This window comes from Calonectris borealis, chromosome 3 (genome assembly GCF_964195595.1).
Source record: "Calonectris borealis chromosome 3, bCalBor7.hap1.2, whole genome shotgun sequence".
Taxonomy (NCBI): domain Eukaryota; kingdom Metazoa; phylum Chordata; class Aves; order Procellariiformes; family Procellariidae; genus Calonectris; species Calonectris borealis.
In genome coordinates this window covers 87,619,017-87,631,023 of record NC_134314.1, presented here as the reverse complement: position 1 = coordinate 87,631,023, position 12,007 = coordinate 87,619,017, and the positions used below count along the sequence as shown (strand labels likewise).

Genomic DNA, 12,007 nt, shown 5'->3' with positions numbered 1-12,007 from the left:
ACTGTGTAAACAGAAGAGCATGGTGCTCTATCGTTAAAATCCAAAATGAAAGTTCTTGACCAAAACAGGCTCCTAGTGTGGCTTGAGACTACTCAGAAACTAATAGTATGAAAGTCCTGAAGAAAGCAATGCACAAATTAGTAGATTAATTTGATACACTGAGAAGTCGCTGATAGAAAAGAACAGTCTGCCAGAGACTATAAGCAAAAAGTTCCAGCTTTAGAGCAAAGGCTGTAAGAATTTCTCTCCTTAGCACTGCAGTACTTGACAGATAGATAAACCAGACAGCTGCACCAGATCAACCTTTTCATTATTTCCTTGTTCCATCCTGTCACTCAAAGGCTCTATCTTCACTCCCTCATTTCCAATACAGTTTCTGTATCAGCTTGTCTGGCTCATCCACTGGGTCTGTTTATGCTGTTCTATGCTATATTTAAAAGTAATTTCGTTTCCATTCTTCAAGAGAGGTGACTTGTTCACTACCAGCATTCCCATCATCATTCAATGATGATTCTATGCTGACTACTATTTTTGGGACCTGTCAGCTGGACAATTCTTAATCCATTTAACATGCACTCTAGTATTTTTTTCAGTGGTCATATTTTAAAACAGAAAGTCATATGGTACTAAGTCGAATACTGTACAGAGTTTTAAGTGTATTATATTTAAGCCTCTATTCTTTTCACTCAGTCACATAATCTCATCAAGAAATGAAATCAGATTTTCTTGAAGTGACCTGTTCTCCATAACATCCCTGGAACAAAATAGTAAATGATCTGTACTCATAGTTCATGTTCTGTTTATATCATCATGATGCTGGGAAAGTTCTGATGGCTGCAATCCACTGGATTTTATTCCTAGAACTACTGTGTTTCACAGCCTTTCTGGCTCAATATCCTCAGGGCCAAGACCTCTGTTGCTCTGGTTGAATAAGTCTCTGTTCCGAAACACCTTAGGAATGAGAACACTAAATGGTAGAGGGTAGAGGAACCTAAGGATTATTCTGCAATTTGTTAGCCACCCTCTATATGCATCATTGTTTACCAATGGATGGTAGGTCTGGAATCTGATAACTTACCTCTGAATTCAGTACCTTACTTCATTTGCACAAAGATGCCTACAAATATATGGCTTCATCAATTAGCTTATGCCAGTACTGATGTTAAAACACATGAAAATGGCATAATAATTGCAGTGAGAAAAGAATGGACTCTTATTTCTGCAGATCTGAAAAAGAGAAATGTAAGCCCTGCAAGGCAAAGGCAGCTTTCTCTCTTTAGCTATTCAGAAATTAATCATGAGGTATTATTCATAATGGTACACTATAATCATTTGGTGCTGAGGTCTTCAACTAGTATAGTTCACCATATCTTTAATAAGTAAACAGTGGGTGATGATTTACACTCACGTAAGATATTGGCTTTGATTTTTAATAAGTGTTTAGATAAAAGCTATTAACAGGCAAAGCCTCAGTTTTAATAAGCGTACTTTAAAATAAAAAACCCTAACCCAATTCTAGAGATATTCCTCTCAAAGAATTCCCAAGTTAATAAATTTAATAGCATCATACATTTCAGCTGCCTGGAAAGTGGAATTTATTCTCTCAAAACAATCCAGAATTTTATTTCATTGTGATTTGGGATAAAGATATAGGAATTTCCATTTTAAGAACAAAATAGCTTAAAATATTATGTTCTGCAAACATTAAAATCTTTTAACAACCATCAAAAAGTTCAACCTCAAGCCCTGTAATAGCCATTTTAATTCTATTTTCAGTGCAGTAGTTAGAAGAAGAATGAGAAGAAAGTAAATTGGCTAAGGACAAGAATGTTAAATAAGATCGCCTATTCCCTAAGACAAGGCAGAGCGGGAAGCAGAAGAGGGTCATTTTTAACTAGACCACCTGAAAATTTCACAATTCTGATACCAAAAAAGTGAATATAACAACAACAAAGTAACACGACACCACCAAGTACCATTAAATCTTTCAGATGCAGAGCCAGAAGGATTTCATAAGGTTGTGGACATGGTTTTCTCTTTTCTCTTCTCTAACCATTAGCTCCCCAGTCAATAAATGTTCCTGGGAAGCCAAAGATTTTCCCCTGAAAGAGTTTACACCCTGTGGTAGAGACTGCCATGTTTAGCAGTGATGATCCCAACTGATCCAGTGATCCCCAGCAGCAATGATCCTCCATCCCAAGAGGGGTGAATCCAAACTATTTCTAACCTACTTCTTCCGTTTCCTAGGGAAGGCTGAAAAAGTGGAAACATCTCAGCTGGGAAAGGATGGGAGAGTGGTACATGACAACAGAGACAGCAGATCAGGCTAGGCCACACAGATCTGGTGCAGAGCTGAACAGAAGTGGGTGCTCACAGATACTCAACGGTGTTATCTGTGGATACTAAAGCTACGAGTTTTGGTATTATACCTGTCTGAAATCACAGTCCTAACAATTATGGTATTACACCATAATACAGAGAGATACATTTATAGAATCATAGAATCATTTAGGTTGGAAAAGACCCTTAAGATCATCAAGTCCAACCGTAAAGCTAACACTGCCAACTCCACCTCTAAACCATTATGTTAAACATATCCTCCTTTCACATTTTTTATAGCAGAGATGTCCTTCAACAGTGCTTAATTTTACCGTGGCTGCCAAGTATCGTCCTACTGCCACAGCAAAAAGACCTCCACATTCACTGAGGAATCATTCTAAGATTAGTGCTTAGTGCTCACAGAGGAAAAAGACCCTGCAGCCGCATACTGCCCACTGCAGCATCAGGCTGGTGCTCCAGCTTCTTCTCCTTGGCATCTCTGGGACAAGCACCAAACATTGTTCTCATCCTGCTTTGGCATATTTGGACTGGGGAAGTTGTTCCTACAATCAAAGCAGGAACAAACTACTAAAATTCAGTCCTGTAACACAGCTGTAGGAGCAGCTCTAAGCTGATTCTAGTCAAAGTTTCCAAAAGTCGGTAGATCCCAAGAACGTTTCTCACAGTTTACCTCTCTGCATTGATTCCACAGGTTGGATTAGTCCTTGCAACAAATTAAATGCAACACAGGCCCAGAACTGTTTTCTGAGTTGGAGTAGTAGGGCTTGTGGTCTGCAATATTTCTATTGCATTTTAGAACATCCACAATATGTGAGAGATAATCAACAAAATGCATTGCCCCCTGACACAAGATACCTACAGAGTTTTAGGGTAAGGGGTCATGTCACTTCGTTAAGACTGATGACAGTTCTCTTGACTGCAGGTGATCTGAAGGAAGCTCATTACCTAAAATCTGCAGTGATACTCCCAGGGTAAAAATGAGCTTTGAAAGAATATAATGTGTAGCCAACCAATCTACCTGATGATGTAGAAGATGTAGATGTAGAACTGTTTTTCACTAACGAACTTATAATTTTTCTTATTTAAATTTTATAGTGACAATTGAAGTGCTGGAACTTCGAAGAAAAAATTCTGGAAAGTTAATGGGAAAAGGACAATTTGGTGGAAAAAGCAGCATTTATCTGAGGTTTCTTTTTATCAGAGAAAAGAAATCAAGTTATCCAGTTGTTTCCATAACTGAAAGGAATAAATTGAATCTGTTTGACCTATGGCACCCTATGCCAAATTATGCAGAAGTCTCAAGGTTGGAAGTAGCATTAGAATAATGCTACTAATTTCAGTTTCTAATTATTTCACTTTAGTACCTGCTGATTTTTAATTCAAATGATTTAACAGAAGGAGGAAAATTAACTTACTTCAACAGTGGTGGTTGCCAGAACCCTCATCTGAAAAAACAAAAATATGTTGTCACAATAACAAGTTAGCAATTAAATTAAAAGTCTGAACACAGTCAGCTCTCCTGTATCACAGGCAGAACAGAACAATAATAGCAAACAGAAAGAGTTTGTGGTTCAGATCTTCTGAGAAAGATCTTTAACCTACGTACTGTCCGTTCCCCTATATATAGTGAGGAACTTAAACCCCCCTTTCTCTCACAGTTGTTTCATGGCTTGTTTTTTTTTAAATTGAGATGTTGGAGTGAGCAAAATAAGTAAAAAAATACTCATTTTTTACAGTGAAGTACAAATCAGCTGTTCTTCTCATGGAATTGTGCTTCTAATGGTCCTTCACAGCTAGAACAGCTTCAACTCCTGTAAGAGGTAGGATGTGGCATACAGAAATCCAAGCTAATGCTGGCCCAGATGACATGTCAACTAGTGCCAGCAAAATACCAGGTAGAGGTAGCACGTTAGGCTGCAAATAGGAATACCCATATTGGTATGGAAGTTAACTTTCGGCAAAGTTAACTATTGGTGGACAGTGTAGTATGTGACTCAAAAACTAAAGTGTTTAAAGTCACAAAGTGGTAGGTGTACCTGTCACCATCATCCAGTAGAGACAGGGTCACCTCCTTTCTCCTTTAACGAAACTACTATTCAGTTTTCAAAAGTAGTTTCAACCTTTTCCCTTCTGAAACACCCACAGCTGCTTTTTCATCTCCTCTTGCCACTGCTCATCTTCAGTAATAAATCAGTGGTGCCTCATTCCCATCCCAGCAATTCCACATTTCATAAACCAAGAAGCTAGGATCAAAGTCTTTCTTCCCCTAGAAGTGTGATGCCCAGTGTCATCATGGACAGTCTTTGAGCAGAGTTTAAAACTATTGTTAATCAAGAGTTTAATATCCACGCACTGTTATCAGATTTGGCTTTATCTACAGTAACATTAACTAGAGAGTGCACAGAGAATTTTCCTTAAGGCTGCCTGCTCCTACAGGTCGTCTGTGCCAATCAAGGCAGCATCCATGTCTAAGATCCTGAGAAGGGTAACTATCTGTCTCATGTTCTAGAGTAAGCAGAAAATAGCTAATAATGCAGAGCTGCATACAGGTGTTGAAGCATGTAAGGTCTACATTTGTTGCAGAAAGCAATGCTTAGCCCTCAAATACAGAATCTGCTGGTCTACAAATGAATATTTCTTTGCCTTCAATTTCTGATAGCTGCAGATATGTAAGAGAACATGGGATTTCTCATCACAGCAACCAGGGTTAACAAAAGTCTCCAAGCCCTCTTTTAGACAATAATTAGATTCACTAGCAATTTACGTAGTGGATGACGGAAGCCTGTCACTGGTGAAATAGGAGATGATTTTGAAAGCTATCCTGATGTGTACAGACTAAATTAGCATTCTTGATGCCATCTAAAATGACTGACACTAATTATTTGCTGATAAAAAATCTGATTAATTCTTATTTAACTGAAGTTTAATAGATCGATAAGCTGTGTGATGGTTTGCAACCTCTTTATTGTTCCTATTCTTATTTGTAAATTAGGTTTTTTTCTTAAGTTTTTAACTATTCTCAGTTTCTACCCAGCATCAGATAAAAACTCATCTAGCTTGTCAACTGACTGCAAGGATATAATACAACCATTAAGGAAATTGTCAAGTTTTATTTGCTTTCCAAAGAGCAAAGAGAGTAATACTAAGCTGATCTTGTGGAAAGCTTGGTTGCACTGGATATCAATTTACACCAGGGTGAATGAATAGAATATGGCCATGTCTCTTCCCCCACATGTATGTTTCTTACTAGTCAAATGCCTCAGAAGTGGCACAGTTAAATTCTGTGTTATATTAGATTCACTAATTATATCAGACCAAATATTATTAATTCATGTACATGGAACACACTGACTTCTGTGGGATATATGTGCATCCAAGAACACCATATGTTTAATAATCTGCGCTTTAACAATGCAACAATTATACAAAAATAAACCTGTCTATTTGTCAATGCGCTGCTCATGAACTCGTATTTTGGCCCCTCCACCCAGAGCACAAGTCCCACCAAACAGCATCTTCAGGGCAAGCATCTTCATATTCCCTTACCAATATGCTGCAAAGCCAAACTAGACAAAACAACTCACTAGCTGAGATTTTAAGGCCAAGTCTCTTTAAATTCTTGGTCTTTGAAAGAAGAATGATGCAAAAGGTGCCAACTCTATATTCGCCTTTGTGATTTGAAGTGATATTCCAGCAACAGGACTCAAACTTCTGCAATGCTAAAGAACTGGTTTTCTCTTCCTTGCATCAAGATGTATCAGAGCAATTCTGATGAAGTCAAAATTCATTTGCTCAGATCAACTGAGATCAGAGATCATATAATGAGTAAACAACTGCTGTCATAATGCCTTAGTCATTTTCAGAACGTACAGTTTTATAAGTGAGATTTCAGGTCTCTAATTCACTGCGTTAAGCAGCTGGGAATAAAATCATTTACACTGCAGTCACTGATGTCAGAGTGACATCGGTCCAGTCTATGAGAAGGCAGCAATTCAACTTGAAAACAGCATGGGGAGGTCGGGGGGTGGGGAGGAGGGCTATTTTTAACATTATACTTTGTGAAATTATTTTTCGTAGGTACATAAGAGGGATAATGCTCAGGAGGGCAGAGAACTAGGTTTTCAAACAAATTATTTCAGTATTTACCAAAACTGCAGTATCGCTTTGTTGTTTAATCATCCACAGGAGTTCTTTCTTGCTTTACATGCTCCTGTCATAACCATTATGCACTAATTAGCTGAAACCCCTAGAAAGCATTAGTGCTGCTTTAAAGGTTTACTGCACTGTCTGAAACAATTTTTAATAAACTGGTTGTATTAAAATTGTACAAATGTAAAGTGCCAATGAGCATAGATGTTTGATGTACCTCACAGCATCTAGAAGTGCATACCTCTAAATAGTATGCACTGGGAGACTCATTTACAAATTCTACTTTAACAGCATCTTGAGCCTGAAGTTCTGCTTAAAATGGTACAGATCTCCTTACACTTTGCTGATGAGGGGAGTAACTGTGAAGCAGTGTCATGCAGACTGTTGGAAAATTCAAGACTTTCAAGCTTCTAGATGTTGCTGTATTGAAAAACTCTTCTTTGTAAACAACTGATAAATGTTTCTGTCCACTCCAGATATTGTCAGTAGCTGTAGAAAATAGTTAATTCTCTGGTTTCCACTGCATATGCAGAAGTTAATTCCAAAAGCATATTTTGTATTAAGGGAAGCTTTTTCTAAAAAGAAATGCAGATTATTTTCTGTTAAACTAACTTCTGTCAAGAATGTACTTTATTAGCCATCTCTACTTTCTATCAACTTCTATGGACTGTTCAGTAGGTTTATAATTGAAAATAACAATGTGTATTTCCTACTGTACTTAAAAATATAGAAAAAGTTAACTTTAATAAAAAAAGATATCTAACTCTTTTTTATGGGTAAGTTTGCAGGCTAGATCACAGTTCACTTGGTTCCCATATATACTGCCTAATGGAATAACAAAAAAGTTTGTTTGAGTCAGAATTACCTGGTTGTTAAAAATAGTTAGCACTCCTTTCTGAGAGGATGTTACTGTGAAATCCAGATGGGGCACCTTCACTATACCCTTAATCACATCTTGTCGCTTTACAACTGTCAATGACAAAATATTACTCTTCATCTTTCAGACACAGAAAATCTAAACAAATAGAACCATAATATCAAGAACATTTTTTCTTCCTGAAATGCATATTTGTACTAACTCCAAGGCAGTGATGCATTATATCATAGATTATCCTATACTTGATTTAAATAATCATGTTGCATTTTTAAATATCATTAATGCATTATGGATGTGCTAGTTCTTTCTACATTATTTAAAAAATACAGAAAGGCAAAGAAAAACTGCATAAATAAATAGTCTGAGTCAGAAAAATTCATAATTTCAAAATAATTTAGGAAAATGGAGAACTGGGCAAGGCAGTAGTGGAGTGTTCAGACACAGTGAGTTTAGTAAAAAGAATATATTCTGGAACACATAAGAAGAAGCAGCATGAATAATAAGCAAAGACAGACATGAGATCTTATTACTGTACTTCCAATAAAGTGCGCAACACATGGCATTAAAAAAAACCTAGTTGTGGATACAAGATGAAGTATGTCACCTGCATGAGTAATCTGCTGTTTTTCAGATACAAGGAAAACCATGTTTTCTTCTTTCAGCTGGGAAGACATGGCATCACTTTCTCCTATGAAACAGCCAAAAATCTAGACAAAACAAAATAGAATAAACCAAGCAATTTATAACAAATCTACTTCTGGAATATATGTTTATATGTATAAAATCAAATCTTTATCTGACATTTTTATAATTTAATATTCTTTGAATAAGTTTCCTAGTGTTATTTGCCTTAATCATTAGCTGTCAATATGATTTCAGATTGCTGAGATCTGCTTCTCAGGCACAATCTTTCTTCAATGTTTGGAAAGAAGCCAGCATACACAGGGCTTCTAAGAATAAAAACCATCTAATTGATAAAGTCGTTAGCACAGCTTTGCCTTGTAATGATTACTTGTAAATAGTCATCTTCAATTTTGTTTTTCCAGTTTTACCTACTTGTACTTCCTCAACTAGAAGAAAAAACAGTAAAAGGCAGACAAAACAGATTTCTCTATATTTATAAACTGAGAGATTCAAAGTAGCATAGTGTTTAGCCTACAGAGAAGACGACCTTTTCCATAAAGATATGTAGATTCTCATTTGCCTGAAAAAAATTGAATATTAAGTCCATTTTTAGAATTCTTTTTCAGCCATCTTTGTAAGCCTGGCAATGTTCCATTTGTACTGATCATGATGGAGATCCCCAGACAGGATATTCAGGTAAGTAGCTCATTTCTGTTCCAGGTTGTGACGATATTTTAGCTGAAATGCTCTGCAAACCTCAAGCTCTGTACCCAAGAGTAGGTTAGCCATTTCCTCAGAAAATAAGTTCAGCCCCACTCAACTGTACAGATATTTATTAATCTCCTTTCTCATATTATGGACATTATATATACTCTCTTCCATGAGTTCTAAAAGCAATGCCCCTTTGGATGCAAGACAAAGCTTTGCACTTTTTTCTAGTTCAACATTTTTCATGGTATACAACAGAACTCCCATTTCTCTTCTTTGAGAGATTCAGATGTACATCTCTGAAAATAAAAATTCTTACACAACATCACTTTTCATCTTTCACTTCACAGCTCCCTACTTACCATGCACACAATTATTATTTATCATACACCAACAGTCAATACATCCCCTGTCCATTATAGCCCCTTACATTCCTCTTTCTAGTTTCTTGTACTATCACCTTGCCTTTCCATCCTGTATCCATACAGGATACAGAATTTAGTATCCTAAATTCCAGGTGTATGCTCCTTCTGCAAAGTCATAATTATATAATCTCCACGATATCCAGCATGAATCAAAAAGTGGTAATACTAGCAATTCATACATATGGACTGTTTTTCATGTTATAGCATTTTCACAGTTGATTCTCACTGTTTTTAAGTTCCATCTGAATCCCCCGATTGTTTCATATTAAATAAATAGAAGTGTTCTGAAAGAATTGGTGTGCTAGAACATTATAATGGAGTGTTTCCCCCCAAATTAAGGATGTAATCTTTCCACTGTCATCAATTAATATTCTTGTAGCAGGTTTCCACCTATAATACTTATAAAGACAGTGTTACAGAATCACAGAATCACAAAATCATGAGGTTGAAAAGGACCTCTTGGGACCATTTAGTCCAACCCCCCTTTCCAAGGGGGTCAGCTACACCAAGTTGCCCAGGACCGTGTCCAGTTGGGTTTTGAATATCTCTAAGGATGGAGACTCCACAAACTCTCTGAGCAACCTGTTCCAGTGTTTGATCACCCTCATTGTAAAAAACTGTTTTCTTGTGTTCAAATGGAATTTCATGTGTTTCAATTTGTGCCCATTGCCTCTTGTCCTGTCAGTGGGCACTATGGAGAAAAGTCTGTCTCTCTCTTCTTCATTCCCCGCCTCCATTAGGTATTTACACACTATGTTAAGAGTCTTCTCTTCTCCAGACTAAACAGTCTCAGCTCTCCCAGCCTTTCCTCATATGAGAGGTGCTCCAGCCCCTTAATCATCTTCGTAGCCCTTGACTGGCCTCTGTCCAGTAGCTCTATATCTCTCTTGTACTGGGGAGCCCAGACCTGGACACTGTACTCCAGGTGTGGTCTCAAGTCCTGAATAGACAGGAAGGATCACCACATTTGTCCTGCTGGCAATCCTTTTCCTAAATCAGCCCAAGATGCTGTTGGCCTTCTTTGCTGCAAGGGCACATTGCTGGCTCACGTTCAAAGGACCAAAGGTCTTTTGTGCAGAGCTGCTTCTCAACTGGTCTGTCACCAATGTACACTGGTGCATGGGATTATTCCTCCCCAGGTGCAGGACTTTGCACTTCCCTTGTTGATTCTCATGAGGCTCCTGTCAGCCCGTTTCTCCAGCCCGTTGAGGTTCCTCTGAAAGGCAGCAGCACAACCTTCTGGTATATCAGCCACTCCTCCCAGTTTTGTATTTGCAAATTTGCTGAGGGTGCACTCTCTCCCATTGTCCAGGTCATTAATGAAGATGTTAAATGGTATTGGCTCCAGTATTGATCCCTGGCATACACCACTAGTCACTTGCCTCCAACAGGGTTTTGTATCACTTCGGGGTTCAGCCAGTATTCTTTCCACCTCACTGCCCACTTATTTAACCCATACTTCGTCAGCATGTCTATAAGTATGTTATGGGACACAACATCAAAAATGTTACTAAAGTCGAGGTAAACAACATCCACTGCTCTCCCCTTACCCACCAAGCTAGTCACCTCATTGTAGAATCCTATCAGGTTGGTTAAGCATGATTTCTATGATTGCCCCTTTGTAAATCCATGCTGACTACTCCTGATCACTTTCTTGTCCTACATGTGTTTGGAAATAGTTTCCAGAAATAGTTGCTCCATCACCTTCACCAAGAATTGAGGCGAGACTCGTGGTTCTGTACTTCCATGGATCCTTTCTCTCGCCCTTATTGAAGATAGGAGTGACATTTTACTTTCTAAAGTGTATGTTCCCATTTCCAGGCAGTGGAGAACAGGCCCTTCACCTTTCTGGGGACTAAGAATTTGGTGGGAGGACTTTTTCTTTAACGATAGACTGACCTAGTATCAGGTTGCTCCTGAGTCCTGACAGGATGCTGGATGCAGTGGTTGGGCTAGGCCAGTAGCTGCCCTAAAGCCAACAGAGGTGGAAGTTCTCAGTGAGACGTGCCAGGTGTGTCCTATCATGCTTCCTGTAGACATGAGGTGGTGCCACATCTGATCTTTTGCTTCTGCCCAGCAGGCAGAACACTGCCTAAAGAAAGGGCATCTTAGAAATCTCTTACAGTTGCATAAATGGCTTCTGCTGACTCCAACATGCAGACAGGGGATCCCAACCAGGCCCCCCCTGTAATGTCTACCAGAGGTTGACAAAGAGCATAAAAGATGAAGCAAAATGCAATTTACACATCTTTCAGATGTTTGCCACTAAAAAAAATAGAGCTTTCAGAGTGCAAACTACATTTGGGAAAGAGATGCAGAGGTCAGTTTCCCAAGTCATTGATAAATGACAACTGTTAGACTGTCCAGGATAGGTCTTTTAAATTTTGAAGCCAGTAAATGACTAAGGGCAGATCCTAATTTAACTAAAGAGAAGATTTAAATTTACTTTAATGTTTTTTTAATAAAAAAGTGTCCTTTGAGTATGGGTATACTGTTGTGGAGTCTGCTGGAAACTTAGGAAACCCTTGAACATGGAGGTACTTGAAAAAGAGAAACGTCATGAAGATAAAGAAATAGGAACACTCACACAAAGCCACTATCTTTTAGGTCATGGAAATATATATTTGGTAGATTTTGTCAAGCTAAAGAAAGGCCAGATATGGAGAGGTAAATTTGAAAAAAATTAGATCTGTGAGAGTAGGAAGAAAGGAACAAAGGGTCAGGGATATAGTTCTGGGAAAGGGGGACGGGGGAGAGACAGAGATGATAAAAGAGAAATATCAAAGGAACAAAGTGACGTGTATCCCTCTTCCTTGACTTTCAAGACTGAGGGCATGCTCAGCAGTGCCAAAAGCAGCAGGAGAACTCAGAAGAACAGGGATGA

The 12,007-nt window shown here is 38.2% G+C and overlaps 1 protein-coding gene across 1 annotated transcript in view; it reads right to left on the bottom strand.

Annotated features, from left to right (window-relative positions):
* Positions 1-12,007, bottom strand: part of WDR64 (WD repeat domain 64) — an 87,245-nt gene that overhangs the window by 63,336 nt on the left and 11,902 nt on the right. Inside the window, exons 4-6 of the mRNA XM_075148142.1 lie at positions 7,971-8,073; positions 7,355-7,458; positions 3,756-3,785 (exon numbers count right to left, since the gene is read on the bottom strand). Coding sequence (XP_075004243.1) covers positions 3,756-3,785; positions 7,355-7,458; positions 7,971-8,073 — 237 coding nt within the window. The remainder of the gene's footprint in view (positions 1-3,755; positions 3,786-7,354; positions 7,459-7,970; positions 8,074-12,007) is intronic.